The sequence below is a fragment of the Harpia harpyja genome, chromosome Z, assembly GCF_026419915.1.
Source record: "Harpia harpyja isolate bHarHar1 chromosome Z, bHarHar1 primary haplotype, whole genome shotgun sequence".
Taxonomy (NCBI): domain Eukaryota; kingdom Metazoa; phylum Chordata; class Aves; order Accipitriformes; family Accipitridae; genus Harpia; species Harpia harpyja.
The window spans coordinates 93,632,579-93,658,197 of NC_068969.1; the positions used below are offsets into that span (position 1 = coordinate 93,632,579).

The 25,619-nt window shown below is 36.1% G+C and overlaps 1 protein-coding gene across 8 annotated transcripts in view; it reads left to right on the top strand.

Moving 5' to 3' along the window:
* ADAMTS6 (ADAM metallopeptidase with thrombospondin type 1 motif 6) overlaps positions 1 to 25,619 on the top strand; it is a 160,668-nt gene that overhangs the window by 95,486 nt on the left and 39,563 nt on the right. For 6 of the 8 annotated variants that reach the window (XM_052777737.1, XM_052777736.1, XM_052777735.1 and 3 more), the window contains 6 exons: positions 2,587 to 2,694; positions 9,372 to 9,517; positions 11,804 to 11,867; positions 21,535 to 21,637; positions 22,744 to 22,877; positions 25,220 to 25,343. In XM_052777737.1, the coding sequence (XP_052633697.1) occupies positions 2,587 to 2,694; positions 9,372 to 9,517; positions 11,804 to 11,867; positions 21,535 to 21,637; positions 22,744 to 22,877; positions 25,220 to 25,343 (679 nt within the window). The remainder of the gene's footprint in view (positions 1 to 2,586; positions 2,695 to 9,371; positions 9,518 to 11,803; positions 11,868 to 21,534; positions 21,638 to 22,743; positions 22,878 to 25,219; positions 25,344 to 25,619) is intronic. The other 2 variants (XM_052777738.1, XM_052777739.1) reach the window with 2 other exon arrangements.

Genomic DNA, 25,619 nt, shown 5'->3' on the forward strand with positions numbered 1-25,619 from the left:
AAATTGTAAAATACTTTCGTTTGTGGATACCTTAGCCTGGCAATGAAACACATGTTTTAATTATTACTTCCCCTTACATCTTAATATATAGATGGTATACTTGTATAGGCATATCAGAATTGAAATTCTGCATGTAAACTCTGGAGCACAAACCAGAATTCTGGATTCAAATCACCCTGAAATATAGGTATTTTCAAATTCCAGACTGTTATCCAGGTCTGGTTTTTTACTTCTGTCTATATTGGAATGGTTGAAATCTTTGTTTCTTAATGCAATTGAATTTTTGGCTTTTCAGAACATTGAACCAACTTCACAAAGTCAGCACAGCTATTAATGTAAAGATTTGAACTTGATCAGATGCAAAATCAACACAAGGTCACAAGCAGGATCGCCACAGTCTGGCACTTTTAATTATGATTTGACAACGTAAACCACACATGAAACATGAGCAAGTAAATTACACTGATTTTGCTCAAAAAAATGATCAAGTAAATTAAATGTAAAAGTAAATAAGGCAGGATTATGACAGGTGCACCTCACACTGTGTCTGAAAGGAGCCAATTTTAGGTTTTCACTTTGAAATCCATACTGCATTGAACTTTGGAATCATAATTGATTTAGAAGTGAATTTTATTTAGTGTTGAATTTTAACACCATAATGGCTGTGGAATTTGTGATCTAGTTAGATTTTTCAAGAATCTTTGTGATGTGTCTTCTGTTATTTCCCTGTTCTATTTGATATTTTGAACCGTATATTTATTTGTGTGTATCTTAATCTGAAAATTTTATCAGCTGAGTGGCAAAAGCAAGTGTTTTATTCAGAGATTTAAGTAAGTAAATATTTATACTGTTTGCATTTCTTCAATGAGAAATTATAATCTGAAAAGTAAGGTAGTTCTACACTGGCTGCAGTGTGGTTTCACAACTGGCATTATTTCTCCTAAGAAGAGGCTCATCAATTTGCTTAAGTTTTCATAGAGCCACCCACCAAATAGGACAAAATAGCTTAGGCCTAATGGTCAAAAATGGGATGGAAACTCCAAAAGTCATCAGTACTCATTCCTCATCATTTCAGACCATTCTAATATGGTATGTTTTTAAAGGATATTTAAAAAGATACCTTGCTTCTACCAGTCATGAAACTAAATACACTGTATTAACAATCCTGCAAGAATGGCACCAGCTGATTTTAAACTTGGAAAAGAATTTTGCATTATTCAAGAAAAGCTTGTACTGTTGAACTGTTACTGCAGCTGCTAGTGAGTAATGTATAAATAAATCCATTTGTATATGCAGTACAATGCAAGCAACATGAATCTTAGGGTGAAACTTCCAGTTGTTCCTGTTGATGTGTATAGAAAAGATAGCCTAGGTGCCAGATACTCATTCATTTCCTCAGAGAAAAGTGAACTTCAGGGGTCAGGGGGGTGCCTAATAACTTTAATTTACTCACACTGTCTTTTCCTTTTTGCTCTTTGTACCAAGATTCAGCCATATAATCTGTACAAGGATTATTTGTAGGATATGATTTCAAGGAGCAGTTAAATAAAATGAAATAGTAATGACTATCATAAGATCATTTTAAAGATCTGAGTATCTTTCAAATTTTAAAAAATACTTAGTATCTATAAGCAGGTTGTGAAATCTTGCACAGATCTCAAAGTAATACAACAAAGATTATCATGTAAGTCTTTTACTGTAAAAGCAAAACACTTCTGATTCCATTCTGCATACAGAGCCGAATCGAAGGGCAACTGAAGCAACTATGAAGATTTCGAGTGTTCAGCCAACTTTGGATCATGTCCATATTACAAATTTCAACCCTTAGATAGTTTTAACAATGAATCTTCAATGTCAACAAAACTGATTTAATTTAAATGAGTAACTGTGCAAAACCAAATGAGAAAATATGGTAGGAAAAAAGATGATTTGAAAACCTGTGTTTGTTTAACACTGACAACATAGGAAAGGAGGGCAGTCTAAATAATTTGTGAAATATCAGCCACAAATCTAAAAAGCCTAAAGGAAATATTTTAGTACATAGCTCAATTAGCACTAAATACACATGCACTGGTTTGGTAGGTGTTACAGAAGAGGAGTGCAAGTAGTCTGAGCTCACAAACTTTGGTTTTAACTAAAGGAAACAAAAATAATTGATGCCATTTCGTATTTCAAAATTATTAGTATCCTTTTACCATGTAATTTTGAGGCAGATAATGACAGTAATGGAGTAGCACATCTGAAGACTACTTTTACAGCAACACTAAAATATACTAAGCCCAGTATTAGCACTAATCAAGAAAAAAGCAGCTATAAAATGTTTCTTGCATGGCATGTGTGAAAAACACATTCTTGTAGTCTACAATTTGATGCTTCCAGAATTTTTTTTGGCAGAATATTCTTAGTTAAAATATGGTGGCTTTGGAATTGCTCCAAAGTATTTCACAACCATCTATAGATTTATCTCACCAGCCCACTTCTTAATAGTCTCTGTTCAAAACAAATCTGTGTATATGTGTGTGTATGAGGACTGGAAGCAATTTCAGGCTTTTATTCTGATCAACTTGCTTCTGCCGTCTTTCCTAGGAAGTGTGTAGAGAGCTCTGGTGCCTCAGCAAAAGTAACCGCTGTGTTACCAACAGCATTCCAGCAGCTGAAGGTACTCTTTGCCAAACAGGGAGCATTGAAAAGGGGGTAAGTACAAATAATTTATTGTTTGAAGAAGCAATTTATTGTTTAAAGACTACAGGAAGAAAAAACTAGAAAATTAAAGTACTTATGAGCAATCATAAAAGTTCAAAAAAAGAGTTATTATTTCAGAATACATTTGCATCCTAATGGAAGTGTCCTACAGATTTATTTCACAATTATTTTATATATGTAATTTAATAAAACATTTATCCTCAGTGTAAAATTCTATCGCCTGGATCAAAAAAAACCCCTGTTACATACTCTATTTTTTGAGTAATTTTTCTAAAACCTCTTTAGTTTAAACTTTATTAAATTTTATAGCACTTTTCCATAAAGGACTGTTACAACTCCAGATCTGGCATGGACTTTGAAAATGTGTAACATAGATCTACAGCCTGAATTGTTGTTTTGTTAGAAGATAAAAACATCTTTATTCCTTCAGGTATAAGCTGAATCATACAAGCATATAGAAAAAATGTTGCCTTAATAAAAGGGTTTTCTAAAAGCTCCTATTTCCCAGTGACCTTTCTGTTTTGACTTTGAATTTTTCTTTTAGTATTAAGTTATGCTTGCATAACTGTTTAGCTTTAAAGGACTTTGTTGTGCAGTCTGATAAACTCTTCTACCTAACAGAAAAGTACAGAAAGTCAACGTTGCAATAGATAAGTCTACTGCTACTATATCTGTCTGAACACGTGAATTTTGATCTTAAAACAATGTCTGTATATCAGTAGTTTCAAAGTTCTGAAACTTGGTTTTAGATAAGAATAGTAAAAGAGTGTTTGTCAATTACAAAGCAAAATCTGTACAGATCTTAAAGAGGAGAAAAGAATATTTTAATTATTAATTTGCAGGACATGTACTGGGGAGAAAGTGAATTCCATATGCCTTTTTTCAAGGTGATATATTTTATGCAGGTTTGTACAAAGTGAAGAGAGCTTATTATTTTAAACAATTTCCAGTATCTGTCCAAGAGTTGCTGCATCTGTCCATAAGATTTACTACTCCAGATTGGACTTTTTTCCTAACAATGACTACTGACATCTATTCTCATTCTGACTTTTGCCGTGCTAGCTGGGCTAGTTTCAACAAAGATTACACTGCATTTTGACTTGCAATCTGATGTTTAAACAAAAAGAATGAAAGCTTTTGGTCAGCTGTCACAGTTTATTAATGCTTGTTGATGGCTACATTCAGGGCCCATGACCTACTATCGTTCTGATGACTTTTCCATGCTGAGTTTGGAAATATTGGTAAACCATGTTAAATAAATTCATTGAAGGGGTCATTAAAAAAAATAGAGCGCTTAGAGTTAGCCAATGAAAATAGAGACAACTTCACATTCTACCAAAAATGTTACCTTTTATTAGAGTAATAGAAAATGTTAGAAGCCCTACTCTTAAATCAACAGTATAGGTTTATTTTGGAACAACCACTCCTTGTCAATGACAAGGAGCAATTTACCTCAATTAATATTTTTTAAACCATGAGACTATAATGAACAGGTTGAGATGCTTTAAGACACTGTTGCTGTGTCCACTTGCCAGAGGCTTTAAACAGTTTGCTCTCTGCAAAACATCTTTTTCCAGTCATCAGTATCTTGTTCCATCATTGGATTTTAGAGGGAAATGAGAGAATCCGTACTGTTTTACAAGGTAAACTGTTCATGCCTGTTAACAGCAGAGAATTGTATCTATAAACTGCAGCTTCAAAAGTTCCTGTAAATTAATAGTTCCTGATAGCAAAAAACCAGAAAACACGAGCTCTTTCCAAATATGTAGTTTTCTTTACCACACACTAAGGAGTAAATAATAGGTTACAATTCTACAACACTTCAAAAATTATTATTATTATTATTGTTGTTGTTGTCATAACATTTATATTGCAGTCATGCCTAAAGGCCACAACTAAATTAGGCCCTATTTTGCTGGGCTCTGTCCAAATATATAATAAATGACGTTCTCTGCTCTAAAGGCCGAACAAGATCTCAGAGTACTTCATCATATCTGGAGGGTCAATTTCTGCTTTTAGTTACACTGATGTAAATTTGGTGTAACTGTTAACTCAAAGCAAAATTTGATGCAATGTACATTAATATCTTATTGGCAGAGTTGGGAGGGATTTCTACAGTTAAAATGGCCTAACACTCTATTATAAAACCTTCTTTCAGTTGCTTATATAAACCTGCCAAACTTTTAACTCTTTGGGTTGAAATTTTCCACAGTAGATATCTGCTTAAACCTGAAGGTTTTTAGAGTGTTTTCCATAAAAGTTACTCAGCTGTTTTCTGCATACAGGGAAAGAGAATAGAGTGGTTTCTTGCTACTGATGGAACTTGTACATCTGTTCTGTTTTGAAGCTTTAATATGTTCATGCTTTGGTGAAGGGTTTTACATATCGGCTGGGTTCAAAAAGGTACACTTTTTCCTAATTTGTAATAATAATCTTAAATATACATGAAGTTTCTCTCTGGCGTACCCAGAGATGTGTTTGTGAAGGTAAACTAATTGATAGATTTTTTTAAAAGGCTCTGATGAGGAAATGGTGCATATAAAACAAGACAAAACTGATAGGAATGTTTATTTTGTCTTTGAATTTAAAGTAATAAAAAACGTAACCTCTTCTAACATCCTTGTTTAGATTCATGCTAAGGATGTAAATGAGGGGCAAATGTGCAAAAAGTGAAAACACAGTGTGCTGAAAGGACAGTTTAAATAGCTAGATTATGTGATGATTTAAGTTATTATTGGACATTAAGTTTTCTTGCAAAATAATTGTAGAAGCAATGACTGAAAATACATTGTTAAAATTGAGATGGCAAATTTAAATTGAATTAATCTTTTTTTTTTGCCCTTACAAAATATTAAATCAATTTTCCTCAATATCAGAGTACTTGCTGTGTGAGTTTTCTAAAAGAGTACTATTGTAAATCTTAGTTCTGTTAAACAGCTAATATTAATATAAAAGTGATCTCAAATGTGCCACAATATCATGTTTTATTTTATTGTTAATGATGTCTATAAGAAAAATTTCAGACTGCTTACATTATTCACAGAGGTTTTTTGCACATTTTGTACATATTCTAATGCATCACCACTGTCTTTCTAGTGGAACTAATTGCAAGTTAGTTATTCAATGTTAGAGAAGAATTAACATTTCAGTTCTAAATCTTTCATGAAGGATTGTTCTTTTAAAATAGCTGTCATCTCCTCTTGTTTATTCATATACTGGTTACTCAATAGTCCTTACTTCATTACAGCAGATGAGGTTGCTATAATTTGTGGAGGAAGCATATTTCTGTAATCCCTTTAGAAATAATGAAGATTTTGGTAATTTTTAATTACTCTGACAGGGATTCTGTGCATCACTGGCTTCTGGTGAAAGACAAATTTTCACTAGAAAATTAAGAAAAGACACTGAAGTGAGCAGTAAGTCCTCAGATTTAACTTCAGTAGAGGAGAAAATGCAGCATTTAAGGAGTTTTTACAGGGGAATATGAGATTGTGGAAGGCAATGTTTGAATGACAGAGGAAAATACAGAGTACAGGGATTTTACACAGCTTTGGAAAAATAGAGCAGGTAAAATGCACATGCCTGTTGTATACGGTGATAATAATATAGAGTTAGGATGGTTTGCATGTTCTGTTTTGCGTATGTGATATTCTTGCACATTTAACTTTGAGTGTCTTTCATTTCTTAACTTTGATTTTGCCATGTTTGTAATATATATAATGTATTTTTAATAAAATTGTTAGCATACATTTTTACTCTTAGAAGCATTTTAATTTTTAGCTTTTGACTAGCATTAGCTAACTGTTCATGTACTTGTGTGGCGTCTTTAATAGAATGCTGCAAGAAGGTTATTGTCTTTAGTTAATAAAATCATTATCACTTGATTCATCACTATAATGAGACGATAACCAGAAGATTTTAGTCCCTCATGTGTTACATAAATACTTCATTCTCCATCATAATTTTACCATTAGAGGCATTGCAAAACAGTGTGCCATATGGATATATCTGTGCTAGCTAAAAATGCGAGTTCACTATATGGACTGCATTATGTGTTATGCAGACATTCAGTGGTAGTCTGGATTTAAGAGAAGCTTCATACGAAGGGTACGTTCCTCTGATGGATGCCTGCTCATTGGCATAAACCTCTGATTTGCAAATTTAGAAGTCTCCAAGAAGGATAAACCCTCCTTTCCTCAGTACAACTCCATGAGACCTGGTGTCTTTGGGTTTTTTTCTGAAGAAGAGTGTGGTGGGTTGACCCCATCCAGTAGCTAGGCCCTCACCCAGTCCCTTGGTCATTACCCCCCAGGCATGGGGGAGAGAATCAGAAGGGCAAAAGTGGGAAAAACTCATGGACGGAGATAGACAGTTTAGTAAGTGAAAGGAAAAGAAAGAAAAAGCGAACAAGACATCAAAGGCAATCACTCACTACCTTCCACCAGCAGACTGTTGCCCAGCCAGTCTCTGAGCAGTGGCCACTTTGGAAACACCCCTACCCCCAGTTTTACTGCTGAGTATGATGTTATAGGGTATGGAATATCCCCGTGGTCAATTTGGGTCAGGTGTCCCTGCTGTGTCCCCTCCCAACGTCTTGCCTCCCCCCAGCCTGCTCACTTGGGTGGCAGGTTGAGAAGCTGAGAAAGCCTTGGTGGTGTGCAAGCAGTGTTCAGCAATAGCTAAAACATCAGTGCGTTATCCACGCTGGTCACAAACCTAAAACGCAGCACCGTACGGGCTGCTATGTCCTGGCCAGACATGGTAGAAAAGGCAATGCGTTTTGAACTTGATATGTAAAATACTCTGTCTTATCTTTTCTGTAGACACATTAATGCTTGGTTTTTGTCTCTCTAACTGATAGAGGATGAGGCTTATAAACAGAAATGTGCTGGATTGTAATAGCTGTGTTTTGAAACAGGTACAGTGCATACAGAGAAAAGAGGTCATGGAGGATAAAACATGAGGAGAAACAAGAATGAATGTGGCTAGAAAAAGAATGCTACAGGTTTCACTTATTAATGTGGAAATAACAAGGAAATATTATAATAAGGAAACATTATATTAAATGCTAGCATGTGTTCATATGCAAAACTATCTTGTATGTAGGTGCATTTGCTGATGATAAGCTACACATTTTAATATTACTGTATCATTTTAATGTACAGTCTTGAGAGCTACATACTTAGACTCTGACATGTTTGACAGTCTAGAAGTACCTTTTATTCGAAATGAAATTTCTAATGAAAAAATAAGGATTTTTATTCATTTTCTTTAACTAACACTCTCTACAATCCTCGTTCATATCAAAGTCCTATTAATTTTTTTTTTTTTCTGAGTAATGATTGAAGGTTAAATTCTCTTTACAGTTGCTTCGAGAAAAATCTCGAGTAATTCAGGTCATTGTGAATGGTTGTCTTTACTTGTTTATTTATGTCCCACATTGCTGGGACTGAGCCTGTAGGTGAGCCTTAGGACTCAGGAGAAGAGAAAACTTGGCTTTGCTGTACCTATTAGTATAAAGTCAACACTGAGTCTTCCAGTAGTGCTTATTGGTAGACAGGGGTATGTCTATCTGTCCACGTCTTCTGTGCGTGTCTCAGTGCTTTTTGTCAAATTCATATGGCTGATTTTGGACACAGAAGTTGTCTGGGTTTCTTTTTGGAGAGGCTCAATACTGTGTGTGTTACGGGAATTCAAGGGAGTTAAAACAGCAGATGCCCACCTTTTGGAAGTGAAATGTGCAGATTCAGGTCACAGTAGACCTGGGGCTGTGCTCTACTCTGTCACCTAAGCCTATAGCGGTGGGAAAGGGTTATCTAAACTGAGCTACTTCAGATTCTCAGTGATGCAGTAGACACCAGAATGTGGATCAAACTATGGGCTCCAGGATTATTTCTGAATGGTTTTAAAAAGGTTTCTGACTAAGGAAATGATAAACGTATTTTAACAATTAGCCATTTGTGCAAATTGTCTGTCATTTTGTATGTCCAATGTAAGTAACAATATGGTAAAGTTTAAGTGTTTGCATGAGTGAAGTATGCAGGTTCATTCTGTCCCTGAACAAGTGGCCAGCCACTATTATATAATGCTTTTCTGTACCATGTCTAATGCTTTGGCACAACTTCTATTATGTCTGTAGAATTAGTATAAATCAAGTACTACAACAAATTCTTCTTCCATTGTGACCTCATCCAGATTTTCTTTTTTAAAATGTAAGGGCATACTTTCCTAAAAATACCATTGGGGGAATTTTTCATTTTGTGTAATGAGGCCCCTACATGAATGCTAAGTGGAGGGTGTTTTACTAAACTAATCTTAGAAATTAGTCTCAGTGTTTAAAAGAATGTAAGCAACTTGCAGTTCCTTTAATGTGAAACATTAAGGAGGATGTATGAAGAAAAAAGCAAACCTTTATTTTAAGCTTGTTTTAACTTCTGGTGTGTGTTAGAGACCTATATAATTCAGGACTTAGTGAAGACAATTAACAAATCACACACACCCTCGCCAATGTCTAAACATGGCTAGAAAGAGTAAAATATTAGTCTTGTTATCTATACAGAGAATGCTAATGCCTATAATTGGTCATTGCCTAACCCTTATATTTTTCTGTCCTGATAACTCTTGTCAGCCTGGAAGCTAATTTTGTGTTTTTTTGTGAAATCTTTCAGTGGTGTTATCAGGGAGAGTGCGTACCTTTTGGCACTTGGCCCCAGAGCATAGATGGGGGTTGGGGTCCATGGTCAATATGGGGAGAGTGCAGCAGGACCTGCGGGGGAGGAGTCTCCTCATCTATAAGACACTGTGACAGTCCAGCGTAAGTAGCTAAAGTAAGCCGGAGCCAACAAAAAGACACATTTGGAAATCATTCAAAACTGTGGTTTCACATGTTAACTGTAAAAATGTTTTGCTAGTTCGCCAACATTTGTCTTCAAAATAGCAGACAGAAACACTTAAACAGGAGAAGTTCACTAGACATGCTTATAACATTTTTGATGTATCTTATGTACTGTAAATATAGCTGGATTTATATTTAGTAGTAACCAGAATGGTTTTCTTTCTGCAACTTGCTGTTCATGCAAAATATATTTAAATCATGCCTTAGACAGATTTCTTTCTTAAGACATATTACCTCTAATGTTTGTCTAGTATGTAAAATAACTTTTGCCAGTCACTTATTAAAAAAACAACACAGTATTTCCAAGCTTTTGCATACAACTGCTTACATATAAACCATAGTTAGTAATATTATGTTGCATACAATACATTTATATGCTGTCATGTCCAACACTTAGTTGCGACTTCCCACTGACTCTTAAAACCATTCAGCAACTTCTGTCCTTGCCACTACTCCCTATTGGTCCATCTACTCTCTCTCATGAGGGGCCAGCTTCTCCACTACAGCTAGATCTGTTGTGTGTATCTGTACTGGTTCTGTCATCTGTCTGCTTTCCCAATGTCCTGAACACTGTTCCAGAGAAGGTCTGTCAGGTAAGTGCTCTTCTCTCTGTCACTAGTGCTTCTCAGATGAGGAATGCTTACTTATTTCCATTGCTGTTCTTTGCTGAATGAATCACTGCTTTTTTCTGTCGCTGCTTGCCCTATTCTGGTTCCCTCATCACAGCTATAGGTCTTTGCAGAAGGATAGTTTTATTACTCCATACTTGTTCTTGTCATGTCCCGTAATTGCTATTTCCGTCACCATTATTAGTTTTTAAGACCACTTTTTCTTGAAAACATTAAGCTTTTGTGGTTCTTTCATGAAAATCCGTTCTGTGGCTTTTGTCACTCCTTTCTTATCTTCTTCTCTCTGTACGCCTAGGTTCTTTGTTGCTTGTACCCATGTTTTGCAAGCCAGGCTGTATATCAGCTTTCCACTGCGCTCTGCAAGACAGACACCATAATGTCACATTACTGCTGCTTAAGGTGGTCTGTTCACCTCCTATCATTAGCAATAACTATCGAATCTGGTAAATAGCACTACTTAGTGAATGGATTCAAAAGCAAAAATTATCCATTTGCATCAATAACATGTCAGACTACATTACTGAGAGAATAATAAATTTAATTAATTTTTTTTTTCACAACAGTATGTAAAAATGCTAGTGAATTGTTTGTTTGGAGCATGAGTAATCTCCTAAGATTTTTTAACTACTCTTGTCACCATGTGTATGGGTTGGTATGTTGAAAGGTGATTAAATTTTTAATGTTTAACAGTATAGCAAGCAAATGCATTTGTGGGGGAGGTATGTCTGCATTAGGAAAAAAATTACTTTTGGTTCAAGAATAGTGTTGCCTGGTTTAAATATCTGTGATGTGAAAAATAGTATTTATTTTCTTTTTAGTTAATTGGAAATTCTTTTATTTCTTTATTATAAAACAAACACCAAGTGTTTTTCCTTTCTGCTTTCAAGTTATGAGCCAAAGAGCTGATGTGTGATTAATCTTCAATTTAAGCCAATGTTAATTCATTATTTGACCTCTGTGGAAGATTGATAAGGTTCTTGAAAAGTTTTGGAATTCAAGAGCCAATGTCTTATTCACACTTATTGAAACCTGCTTACTCTGGAGTTTCCTCAGATTTAATACTGCTTAATTCAAATCAGAATCAGATTCCTGAACTAGAAAATGCAGTCTTTGCTGGCTCCAGTATTTAGCAGGCAGTGTTTCTTAATTTTTTTGTGTTTTCAAGTGTAATATGAGAAGATTAAAAAGGAAAAAAAGTATCACGTAGGTTGTTTATGCATTTCTCATTCTAGTTTTACAAAGCAAGGAAATAATTAAAACCAATGCCTTTTCGGTATGTTCAAAATGCAGTTAAACTGCATGGCTTGGGATCTATGCAAACTAGATGAATACTGTAAGAGTGATGATTTTCAAGTACCCAGTATTGTTTTCTATCTGCTCCAATTCAAGTCAATGCTACAATTCTTATTAAATAAAATATTTTAAAATCTCACCTTAAAACCTCCATGTATGTTTATTTTTATTTATATAATATGTATCTCTTGGACTTGTATTTATACTAATAATGCATTAGTATGTCTCATGAACTTGTGCTTGTACTAATACATATACTAACACATAAAACATGTTTTTCCAGGCCTTCAGGCGGAGGCAAATATTGTCTTGGAGAAAGGAAGCGGTATCGCTCCTGTAATACTGATGTAAGTAAATTCTGTTCTACTGTAGAAGTATAATCAACTTGTCTGTTTTACATTTTAGCAGCAATGGATGCGTTTTTTCCCAGTTCAGAAAAACTGTGAATTGGCAAACAGTCCTGTAGGGCACTTCTATATTGCAGGCATCCTACATGTTCTGCTAAATGTTAGGATCCCTATCTCAAATGTGATATCTAGCTGGTGCCTTCGCATTAAGGCCTGGAGTGAGTTTGACTTGAGTATCCATGTTAAAGGTGAACAAGGAGCATTCCATATCAGAGCAAAGATCTGTCTAGACCAGTGTCTTGTCTCCCAGCAGTGGGCAATAGCAGGTGTTTAGGGAAAAATTATAAAGTTTTGGCAGCCAAGGCATGACTTACTGTGGATATACCATCTTGAGTTTCCAGAAGCTGGGTGTCTAAAGATGTCCTGAGCTCCACATTGTATCTGTACACATTAACTGCCACAAATGGAAGCATCCTCCATGAACAGACTTCTAAACCCTCTTATTCTTTTTATACCTGTATAACTTCCAGTGCTAATGTGTTACACAATCCTCTTACACAATCTGCGAAAATTTATTTCTTTTCGTGTGTTCTAAACCTGCTGTTTTGCCATCAGGTATCTGCTGGTTCTTGTATTACCAGAATGATCATGCAGTTTTATTTTAGAGCTGAGCTCATCATGAACTACCACTGAGGGGATGGGGCAGACTATAAATGTATAAAATCAAATTATGAACCTAAATTACAAATTCAAGTAAGTTAAAAATTGAACCAGAAAAAATTACACACTAATAAAGAATTTCACTAGTAAGTTTCCAAGTCAGTAGCACTACAAACGTAAACAGGCTTTCATATTATTTTAGCTTCAGATCCATCTTAATTTTCTTCTTCATCAAGAAAGTTCATAGCAGTGGGAGAGTCTGTACCTAAAGGTGTTGTTTCACCTGTTTATCTTTTGATACATTTCAGGAAAAAATAGTTAATATGCTGATTCCTTGAAAAAAAATTATTTTTACAATCATTACTAACTAACATACGTAATAGTTCTGCAAACTTCTCTGTGGAGGTTATTCTCATTATTACACAGTTTTACAAATTTCCAAATTAAAAATTAACTTTCCTACTGCTAATCACAGCTGCTCTGTTCACACAGCTAAGAAGTGTGTTAGGCCTTTTGGCCACAGTGTTGTAAGAGAAACTGAAGCTGAGCTGCTTGTCCAGTAGGAGCTGTAAAAGTTTTCCAGTCATACATCCTTCCAAATTACAGTGCACCATTCTGAAACTTTGACTGTCTTATTTTTTTCTGTAGATGTGTATCTTTGCGTTTGGCTGCCTTTGTGCAATTTTCATTTGCATGGATCCAGCTTATCAGATGATCCACTATAATGAATCTTCCTTCCTCTTTGTTTTCACTCAGATGGTCTTTTTGTAATTGAAAGACTTCCTGAGTAAGAAATTTTTTCATAGTTCCAATTCACAGATGAAAATGTTGAGTAACACTGAGTGTGTTTCTTATTATTACAGTTGATAGGAAATTCGCTTATGAATTCACCAACTAAGTGATGATTCCTTATTGAAATCTGTCTGTTGAAATCTGCCAGTCGATATTTAATAAATTTAATGTATGCTTTACTGAATTAGTACAGGTTTATTTCTGTTTATTTCAGTCAGGATGTTGTGTATGACTAAGTTAAATGCCTTATCATATCTAAGCATATTCTATTATCCTTTTAATTTAACCAGGAATTGTAAAAAGCTTTAGTTGATAAAACCTATTCTTACACAAAGTACTGATTTGTATTATTATTTATCTTTCTTTTAAACCTCTATCAGTCAAGCCTCTGCCAACTTTTCTGTTTATTTGAGATGGCTGTCAGGCAAACTGTAACGTAGAATGTTCTGTTTGTCCTTTTCAAATAATGACCTTTTTACATTAGCACTGTTTCAGTTTGTACACACAGTCTAAGATTTGTTAAAAAATTCACATGGGCATACTGGAGCCCTACTCCCTTAACTCTTTGTGGACTCCAGTGAGGTAATTGTCCAGGTATTCTTACTTAAAATGTTTATCTCCAATAGATATTATTTAGCATCTGCCACAGGAACTAGTATACAAGAAAGTTTGCATACTATGTAATCCTGCTCCCTCACAAATATATAGAAATTTTTTAATGCTTTTTTATTATTAACAGTTGTACCATAGCTACCTAGTGATACTGTTGAAATGTTGCTAGGATTTGTTTTATTCTTATCATAGTTTATTTCTTATTGTCAGACACTTTTCAGACAGTTATATTCTTAGTTGGTTTTGCTTCCCTTATTCTCCATGACTGAGAGGAAGCTTATAGGGTCACAGAAGGAACATCTAGAGGGTATCCAAGGAGGCCATTCAGTCTATTCCCTGGCTTAAAGGCAAAATCAACTGTCATTAAACAGGTTTTAACTGATGGTTAGGCAGCTGGCCTGTTTTGAAATACCTCCAGTCTGGGACATACTAGGATTCTGCGATATCCTTACAGTCAGGACAGTTTTCATAAAGTACAGTGTATGTTTTCCCATCCTTTAAGACCCTTACTTACTCTTTCCCCAGTGAGAAGACAGCTGATAATATTCCCTCTGTGGGAGCATTTCGTGTGTTCGCAGACTACTATCATGTCTCTTAGTCTTCTTTACACTAGATAGTCTCTGTGTTAATAGCCTTTGGGATCCCAGTAGCGCACATCTTCTTGAAGTGTGGTGCCCAAACCTCTGCACAGGATTAATTTTCATTTCAGTATTGTGTTCATTTTTCTTACAGGAGTGACAATATTTATTTAGTCTGTGTTGATCCGTAATGCCCAAATCCCTTTCTTAAGAGCTGCTGTTTGGGAAGTCATTTCTCAGCTTGTGCTCGCACAGTTGATTGTTCCTATTCAAGTGTAGTAATTTGCATCCATTGCTTTATTTCAAACCACTGCTCCAGTTTATCAAAATCTTTTAAAATTATAGTCCTCTATTCCAAAATGTTCATCCCCTACCTATACTCAAGTTTCAATCAATAATTTAAAAAAGATATTCAAAAGGAAACTTTGCATTTTGTTGTCTAGGTCTTAAAAACAAATCTTGAACAATTGCAGACTTGGGCCAGGCAATTTGGAAATACCATTCTTACAGTTTGACTGTGAATCATTTTTTAAGCGTATTTTTGGGGTATGGTTTTCCAGTGTATAAATGTATTGGTACTTGCAGAAATTTAAACTTACTGCCTTAATGGTTTTGACAATTGTTGTCTATTTCTTTTATAGTAATAATATAGGGTTCTACATCACTAAGAATTGCTGAGACTAGTAGATTTTGTTTCAAGATTTATGATAGTCCTTAGTGCTTGACATTTTTAATGGAATGGTATGTTCGATTAATGTAAGCATTAAAAGCATGCAAATCTGTCATTGTTTTTATGAAAAAATGTATTGTTTGTACATCTTTTTTGCACTGTCAACATTCATTGTGCATCTGTAATTTTCAATGTAGCACTCCCTAAAGCTCTTACTAGTCATAAACCAAAAAAATCCTCATTTTGACTTCATTTTTCTTTCAGAGATGAGTTAGTTCTGTTGCCCTTTCTTGTGACCAATTTAATTCTTTGGAAACAGCACACACACTCCTACTAGGCTTATTTCTCATCAAACACTTCCAAAGCCATGTATGACTTCTTAATTCAAAAGGCATCTGCTAATGGAAACATTGAGATCAGCAGAAAAGAACATTAGCTAATGACTTCTGGAAACAAAAGGGTGGTAGAAAGAACACACTCATCAGAAACTGATTTTCTACCACCAACCACACTATCTCTAACAAAAATATATGTATTTTTCCAACAAAAGTATTTTTAATTAAAAAAAATACAAAATGCTAATAGAATTGCGAGGTACATAACTACTCGAAGTAACTCATTGTCTGCTTTAAAATATGCATAGGATGTGAAGCTTAATTTGATACACAACTAAAACTGTAAAAGCCTCCTAATTTTTTATATACGATGGAAACATGTTTTGCTTACAAGTTCTGTGAATGGTTTACCTATATAAAAATGTGTGTATACATACCTTTGAAAGATTCTTGTTCTTCAGTCTTTTCTCTTAATAGAAATGTAGGCAAATGGTTTTTGTTGGTTCCTTCCATTATGTATACATTCACAGATATTGTTTGTTGCTTTCATAATTCTAATATTTTCAAGCCTATTTTTTTCTAAAATACATTCATGTGAGGAGCTACGTCTTAGAACAGTACCTGAGTTTCAACTGTCACTCTTCAGGCTGTGAGGTGTAGTATAGCCCTTTGTTAATAGGAAACACAATGAGTTCAATTGCTGAAGTCTGCCTAACTTTAAGCTCCAAGATAAACAGAGTTCTGTGAGATAAGATGTTTGATGTCTGTCAGTGTTGGTTCAATGATTCATTAACACTCTTTGGACACCTTATTTTTGCTTCAGTCTTAAAAATTTTTATGTTCTTACTAAAGTCAATGCTTTTTTTAAGTCAAAATTTTAATTATTTCATCATCTTCTTCTCAGGGTCTTCTTCAGACCAGATTTTAAGTTCTAATACATTTGATAGATTCCTACCTCATGATTTGCGGTCTCCTAAAAGAACATTTGGAAACATAAGCAGCCTGTTGCTTGACAAGAGTTATCCATGTACTGTAGCTGCATGAAAAAAGTGAAATATCTTACCCAGTAAGGAGAAGCAGTTACTTTGGGAAAAGACTACATACACAAAGAGACAGTGCCAAAGAGCTGACATTTTGTAAATGCATATTGTAGCTTACCTTACAGTAATGTTTTTCCATTTCTATACCTATCATTTTCATAGAATCATAGAATACCTGGTTGGAAGGAATCTCAAGGATCATCTGTTCCCACGTTTCTTGGCAAAAGCACGGTCTAGACAAGATGGCCCAGCACCTTGTCGAGCTGAATCTTAAAAGTGTCCAATGTTGGGGAATCCACCACTTCCCTGGGGATGTTATTCCAATGGCTGATTGTTTTCATTGTGAAAAATTTTCCTCTTGTGTCCAATCGGGATGTCCCCAGGAGTAACTTGTACCCATTACTCCTCGTCTTTTCCATGTGACTCCTTGTAAAAAGGGAGTCTCCATCTTCTTTGTAGCCACCCTTTAAATACTGGAACATGCTGATAAGGTCTCCCCTAAGCCTTCTTTTTTCAAGGCTGAACAAACCTGGTTCTCTCAGCCTTTCCTCATACAGGGCGGCTTCCAGTCCTTTGATCATCTTTGTGGCCCTTCTCTGGACCTTCTCAGCCTGTCCACATCTTGTTTGTATAGCGGGGACCAAAACTGAAGACAGTATTCCAGATTTGGCCTGACAAGCGCTGAGCAGAGTGGGATAATGACTTCTTCAGCTCTGCTGTGATGCCCTTGTTGAAGCAACCCAGCATCCTGTTGGCTTTCTTTGCCACAGCAGCACACTGCTCACTCATATTGATCTTGTTGTCCACCAGGACCACCAGGTCCCTTTTGACAGAGCTGCTCCCCAGCCAGGTAGATCCCAGCCTGTGCTGCACTCCTGGATTGTTTTCCCAGGTGCAAGACCTTACATTTTTCTTAGTTGGGCTTTGTAGGGTCGTTGTTAGCCCACCCTTTCAGCCTATCCAGGTCTTCCTGCAGGGTGGCTCTCCCTTCCAAAGTGTCCACTTCCCCACTCAGTTTGGTATCATCAGCAAACTTCATCAGGGTACACTTGAACCCCTCATCCAATCACTTACGAAGATATTAAACAGTGTTGGGCTCAATATCGGATCCTGGGAGACACCACTTGTGACAGGCTGCCAGTTTGAAAAGGAGCTATTTTTACCAGCACCCTCAGAGTGTGGCCTGTCAGCCAGTTCCCCACCCACTGCACAGACCAGTTATCTAGACCATAAAGCATCAGTTTCTGTAGGAGGACGCTGTGGGAAATGGTATTGAAAGCCTTGGAGAAATCCAGGTAGACAATGTCCACTGCTCGACCCACATCAACCAAGCAGGTTACTTTGTTGTAGAAGGCGATCAGGTTTGTCGAGCCAAATTTTGAATGCATTTCTTGAGGTCATAGCCTTTAGTTCTACTTCCTCTCAGATATTGGTGAGATACTAAAAAGGATAGGAAAGTTATGCAACAATGACAAAAAATTTACAAGTTGCATTTTGTGCTTCAGATCACAGGATATTGCAGGTCTCAGGCTATGATTTGGTAACCGCATTCTGCAGAAGGACTGCCTGAAAACTTTACTGAATCCACATGAAAGCTGAATTCAAACAAATGATTTGGACAAAGAGCAAGATCCTGAGATGAGGGCTAGCACTTGTCAGTATTCACGGAGAGGATTTAGCCACTAAAATGAAAGCTCATTTTACTGCGAAGGTCACCAAATCTGTCTATGGATTGATGGCTTTGCATTTTTAGAGCCAAAGACACTAGGTTATATAAAAGCTTTGCTATCATCGGTATATTCATTTGTGAAATTAATTTAACAGTACTTGCAGTATAGGAAACCAGAATTTAATCTTCAGGACTACCAAAACCAGATGAAAAATCAGGAAAGCAGGAACATTGTATGAAGGGCTTTGCTCCCACAGTTCCTTTAGCTCCTCCCAGGTTTTCCCAGCCAGGGAGATGGCAGGCTATGCATACCTGTGTGTAGCTGGTTTTCTGTCAGACTGCCAGATGTCTGTTCCAGAATAAAAGAGATAACACCAGTGATTTTAGCAGTTTAAATTGTGGCAAAAACTGAATCAGTATTTAATAGGGTAAAAGAAAGACTTTGCTTTGCTTACAAGGGGACCTCTGGATGTCACCTTGTACAGCCCCTCTTGCTCAAACCTCAGACAGATTGCCCAGGACCATGACCACATGGCTTTTGAATATCTCCAAGGAGAGAGATTCCACCACCTCTTTGGGCAGCCTGTACAAGTGGTTGGTCACCCTCACAGTAACAAAAAATGTTTTGTGATGTTCAGCAGGAACCTGTGTTTCCATGTGTTCCCATTGCCTTTGGTCCCATCACTGGTCACCACTGGAAAGAGCCTGGCTTCATCCTCTTTACACCTTCCCTTCAAGTATTTGTGCATATTTATGAGATCCCTCCCTGAGCCTTCTCTTCTCCAGGCTGAACAATCCCAGCTCTCTCAGCCTTTCCTCATGTGAGAGATGCTCCAGACCCTTCATGGCCCTTCATTGGAGTCTCTCCAGTATGGCAGTATCTCTCTTGTACTGAGGAGCCCAGAACTCAACACAGTACTGTAGGTGTGACCTCACCAGTGCTGAGTAGAGGCAAAGGATCACCTCCCTGGACTCCTCTTGCAGCCCCGGATACCATTAGCCTTCTTTGCCGCAAGAGGACATTGCGGGCTGATGTTCAACTTGGTGTCCACCAGGCCCCCAGGGCCTTTTCTGCAAAGCTCCTTTCCAGCTTTCCTTACATCTAATCTAAATCTATCCTGTTTCAGTTTAAAGCTATTACCCCTTGTCCTATCACTACCTGCTCTTGTAAAAAGTCCCTCTCCAGCTTTCTTGTAGGCCCCTTCAGGGTACTGGAAGGCTGCTGTAAAGTTCCCCCAGAGCCTTCTCTTCTCCAGGCTGAACAACCCCAACTGTCTCAGCTTGTCTTTGTAGGAGAGATGCTGCAGCCCCCTGATCATCTTCGTGGCTCTCCTCTGGGCTCACTTCAACAGGTCCGTGTCCTTCTTACTTTGGGGGCCCCAGAGCTGAATGCAGTACTCCAGGTGGGGTCTCACAAGGGTGGAGTAGAGGGGCAGAATCACCTCTCTCGACCTGCTGGTCAGACTTCTTTTGATGCAGCCCAGAATGCAATTGGCTTTCTGGGCTGCTAGTGCACATCGCCGGGTGATGTTGAGCTTCTCGTCAACCAACACCCCCAAGTCCTTTTCTGCAGGGCTGCTCTCAATCCATTCTCTGCCCAGCCTGTATTTGTGCTTGGGATTGCCCCAACCCATGTGCAGGACCTTGCGCTTGGCCTTGTTGAACTTTGTGACGTTCACACAGGCCCACCTCTCAAGCCTGTCAAGGTCTCTCTGGATGGCATCCCTTCCCTCCAGCGTGTCGACCGCACCACACATCTTGGTGTCGTCAGCAAACTTGCTGAGGGTGCACTCAATCCCACTGTCCATGCCTCCTACAAAGATGTTAAACTGGGCTAGTGCTGGTGTGAAGACTAGTCCTTCTACTGCTTGGAGAATATGATGCAAAGAGGCAAACTTAATTTGTGGTACTATTAAAAAAAGTTTTAAAAATTACTGTTATTTTATTTACATAGTTATTTTTTATTCTCACTGTTATAATCTGAAGGATTATTGAATGAAAGTAGTTACACTGGTTTTTTTTCACCAGTAAATGCATTATATTAAAAAAAATATTTTTATTTAGGAGCTAATAGAGTCATTTATAGAGAAAATTTAAAATTTAAAATGTAAATACTGTCTAATGTCCACTATTTTAACTTATATCACAACAGGTTCAAAATTGGAGAAAAATGAATCATGTTGCAATGAGCTGGCTGTTATAAGAGCTTGATTAATGTATACTGAGAATCATAATTATTAAGTTAATATTTGCATTGTGCAGTAAATTTTTATCGTCGATGTTTATAGAGACCTTTTCACTTGAATGCATTTCAGGTTCCTGAACTGTGCTAACTGGCTTAGATACGTAGGAAGACAAGTAAAACTGCCATAAGATTGACTCTTCTGTTGCTTATAAAATAGTAATAGTTATTAACAACTCTGATTTCTGTCAAGCAAATTCTTTTCTCTTTCAGTCTGAAAATGATTTTAATCTGTATTTCAAATACTTTGTCTGATGAAGCTTGCCATTTCAGCAGGTACTTAAACATTGATAACAATGTTTAATGTGCTATCTAAATTCTGGGTGTATTCAAGATCAGTTGTCATTATTATTTTGAACCTGCTGATGAAAAGAGTAAGAAATAGCAAAGAATTATGTTTCTCCTATAATTCTTTCTGAGATGGGTTTCACTTACATCTACCCTTATTCCAAGTAAAAACCATACTTTACAGTTTCGTAATTGGTAAGGCAGATTTAAATCAAAGCAGTTTTTATTTCTGCATGCTTGGAGACTGGTAAATATCAATCTAAACATGGTAACTATTCTCATTTGCAGCTTTAACACAATGCTTTTGTCAAGGCTACAAGTAAGCAGAGGTGACACAGCTCTAGAAAAGTGTTATAATTTTTTTCTTGATGTCTTAATAACATGTCTCAGTACAGCTGCTTAGCACAGTATAACTGACCCTACAGCTCTTACCAAAATGTTTTTGTTTTAGTTTTTTCAGCTGTTTTTAATGTGTGTTTATAAGGAGGTAGCTGATGGATTGATTATGAAGCATAGTTTGACATGATTCTGATTGTCAAGTTTTATGGCAACTGTTATGTAACACCTTTGTTGAAATTACTTCAGTTACTTCATGCCAGCCTAATGTTGCAAAATAGACACTTCAACTGTAAAGCAATGAAGCAAGTTTCAGAATCAGAGCTGCAAGATAAAGCAGGGAACCACCTCCTGGTCTCTTGCATGATTATGTTTGCAATATAAGCATTTCTTTTTATGTTGATATTTGGAAGAAATTAACCTTTTTTTGGCTTTATTATTTTAGCCATGTCCTTCAGGGGCCCGTGATTTTCGAGAAAAGCAATGTGCGGATTTTGACAATATGCCTTTCCGGGGAAAGTATTATAACTGGAAACCCTACACTGGAGGTAATGGTTAGCTTTGCAAAAATGTTATCATATGTGAAGTCTTCAAAATTACATAAGTTTGTAAATAAATGTTTTGATTAAAATATAATGAGCTAAGTTTGCTAAGCTTGCACTTTTGTCAGTTAGTGAAAATGTTGCAGAAAAGCCATCTCTATTCTGGTAGAGTTTTGTTTTACTGTGAAGGGGAGTGAGCATCATCGTAGGGACCCCTTCTTCACCTGCAGTTGCAACAGAATTGGAGATTCCATAGCTGATCTGTAAGTGCCTTTCATGCTACAGTGATGAGTTCAGTGTAAAAAAATCTCACAATAAGTTTTGCTTTCTTAAGGTCAGATATTAGGAAAAGGAGAAAGAAGTAAAAACATTTATAAGAGTCTTTAAAGACTACTTCAATAATTGAATTATAAGTAATCGCACTGTGCAAAAAAAGGGTATTTTGCAGCAGGGAAGAGATTTGTAATTTCTTTTTCTCTTTGAGACAGTTTAATCAAGTTTAGTTATGTTTCTGTAGTTGTTCAAAGTTCGTAGTTTGCCCTTTTGTTATGTTGTTTTGTCCTGTTCTAAACCCTGAGTGAATAAGTCCATGTTACCCCTTGTGTTTTTGTATTTTATTGCTTGAATGGTTTTACTCTTAGTTTTTTAGATTAAAAGCCTAAAAAGGATCATTGTGATCACATGGTCTAAGCTGTAGTGTAATTCAATAGGACTAAATTCCTAACTGAAATAATGTGATCTTTGTTTTGAAATTTACCCTGATATAATTCTAGCACTACATTCGTTATTCTTGTTTATCAAATGGTGAAGTGGTGTCCTTATTGTTTTAAATTGTTTAATAATCATTAGGGTTGTATTAACATAATGGAGTCGTTATGGAGCCAGCCAACCTTGCCATATCTTACTATGCGAAATCTTTTTTGCAAGAAAGAAGAGTCAAGTAGAGAAATCAATAAAGGGAAGTTAAATAAAGTGTATACATTGTATGTGTCAGGTATGAGATAAGATTATAAATTTCAGATCAGTTTATGCATATATATTTTTTAACTAATTGTTAACTTTTCAAGATTTCTGTTGTTTTTTTTTTATTTTCATTTGTTTTTGTTGTCCAGGTGGGGTTAAACCATGTGCATTGAACTGCTTGGCTGAAGGTTATAATTTTTACACTGAACGTGCTCCTGCAGTAATAGATGGGACTCAGTGCAATGCTGATTCACTGGATATCTGTATCAATGGAGAATGCAAGGTTACAAATGTTTTATGAAGTACTTATGGATTATTTTGTTGTGTCTTCTATCTCCTACATTTAATTACGGTACTTGTTTGTTACTTACATGAAACAGGAGTGTTGACAGGTCAAGTTGTTAATGAAAGGGTAAGATTGAGACAGAAAATTGCATAAATTAGAAAAATCATTTGAATTTCATTAGCTTCTCACAGACATTTATAGAATCCTTCATTTTGTGTTCTTTTTTCTTGCTTTATGGTTTTTGTTGAAGAATTGATGGAAAGGGCAACAGGAGATGAACAGATTCCTTGCATTGTTCCAAGGCCTGTTCCATCATTCCAATTAGAACACCGCTCTGGCTGAAAAACAGTAAATGTGAACATATTAATCTGTTTCTCTCTAACTAGTTCATCCTGTTGCAAACAATTCTGCTGTTAATGTAATTGAAGCAAAAAGTTGTCACTATTGCTCTGTAGTTCTAGGAAAAAGTGTATAGTGATTCTACTACCTAAAGGGGGCCTACAAGAAAGCTGGAGAGAGACTTTTTACAAGGGCATGTAGTGATAGGACAAGGGGTAATGGCTTCAAACTGGAAGAGGGTAGATTTAGATTAGATGTCAGGAAGAAGTTCTTCACTGTGAGGGTGGTGAGGCACTGGGACAGGTTGCCAAGAGAGGTTGTGGATGCGCCATCCCTGGAAGTGTTCAAGGCCAGGTTGGATGGGGCTTTGAGCAACCTGGTCTAGTGGAAGGTGTGCCTGCCCATGGCAGGGGGGTTGGAACTAGATGATCTTTAAGATCCTTGTCAACCCAAACCATTCTGTGTTTAATGATGCAAGTATTTGCCATTTACTAAAAGTCTGATTATCTTGTAAGATTCCTATAGAACTGCATTACGTGAATTTGAATAAAATTGGAGGTCTGTGCCGTATTTTTGGTTATATATATCCCACTGCTTCTTCAGTTTAGAAAAGCATTTAATTATGTACTTAAGTCTAGACATCTGAACAGTGCTGGAGACTCTAAAAATTATTTGATTTCACTGAAACCGCTAGCATAACTAAAACTTAACCTGATGCTTAAGTTCTTTGCTAAATTGAGGGCTGAAGATGTATGTTTATTGAATGATATCATGAGATCAAAAGCATTTGTCATGTATTAGTAAACTGACAGAAAAAAAAAAAAAGCAGAAGAAATAGCCTGTGGAAATCTGGTGTACTTTATACATAAGAAGATTTTAGTAGTTTTGAAAAATCTTTTAAAACTAATAATCAGACTAAATCTTGAGTTGAGAATGAGCTATGTAATAAAGTTGAGCCTATGTCTTCTTGGTGAATCAGAAAGTTGAAATATAAATGGTTAAAATAATACTATTTTGTCAATTATTTGAAGTATTTTGACTTCTCTTATGACCTATGTATTACCTGTTACAAAATGGTAGATAATATTGCTAGACAGTAAACAAAGATATGTAGCTGCCTTCTTTTTTGTATAAATCCCGGAAAAAATTGGCAAGCTGCAATGTTCGTTCTATTTACATCCTACTTGTTTGTTCTCTCTTTTTTGTTTGTTTGTTGGTTAGGGTTTTTTTGGTTTTTTTTTTTAAGGATCTAGCTGTCTATTTTCATTAGCTTTGTAATAGGGTTGAATCAATAAGTTATAGAGAGTTAATCATTGTTCACTGTGCATAGATTTCTCAAGCAGATAATCAGAAATGTAATGTACTTTTTATGATCAGTTATAGATACCTCTTTTTTCCAAGGGCTTTTGAATCCAATCTATTACAGCATGTAATTCAGCCTTTCACTAAGTTTCATTCTGCATTCATTCTTACAGTGAAGTCATTTACACTTTACATTCAAATTTAGGAAAATAATTGCAGGTTTTGCCTGGAGGATGTGGAAATATGGTCTATGAAGCTGTAAATGCCTTTGGGAACAATAATACCATTTATGCTGCATAAATGTCTAAGGAACACACAGCAAATATTTACCTTAACAAAGCAATATAGATGGAACACAGTTAGCTGTTGTAATATTAAACAAAAACATCAATAATCATTTATTGATAACTGCAGTAATTACATTGTTTATAAAATGCTGTGAGATCCCTTCCTGAACGTCACAGTAGAAATACAAAGTACTTATTAATCAAGATTTGGTAACAACCGAAAATGTGGATTGTATTCCTTTTTTATTTTCTTTCTCTGGTAAGTGAAAACCCACTTATGGTAACAGCTACCAAAACCAGAGTAGATAAAAAGAACTGAATAAAACTTGAGAGAAAGACTTAAAAAAAACTATGAATATAGTCGTGCAAGACCATCATCCTGTTAAAATATTTGTTCTTATCTGTTCTCAGCATGTAGGTTGTGATAATATTTTGGGGTCTGATGCTAAGGAAGATAGATGCCGTGTTTGTGGAGGAGATGGGAGTACATGTGAAGCCATTGAAGGTTTCTTCAATGATTCATTGCCCAGAGGAGGTATGCACATATATGTCCATTCTATTGCACAATGCATTTAGATGACTCTTTAGCAGATAACAGTGCTGCGTTGATTTCCAGCATAGCACTGCTGCTGGTCAGTCACTTTGACTCCTTTTGCCTCATTTGTTTTTGCTGTATTAGTTTAGATTTATGTCAAATACCACAATATGTTTCATTACTGGATACTTAATTCTCATGGTCTTTACTGCACTTAAAAAGAAGTGGGTTCGTTTTTTTAAATTATTATTCAGTTATGGTGGTATAGTAAGAGTA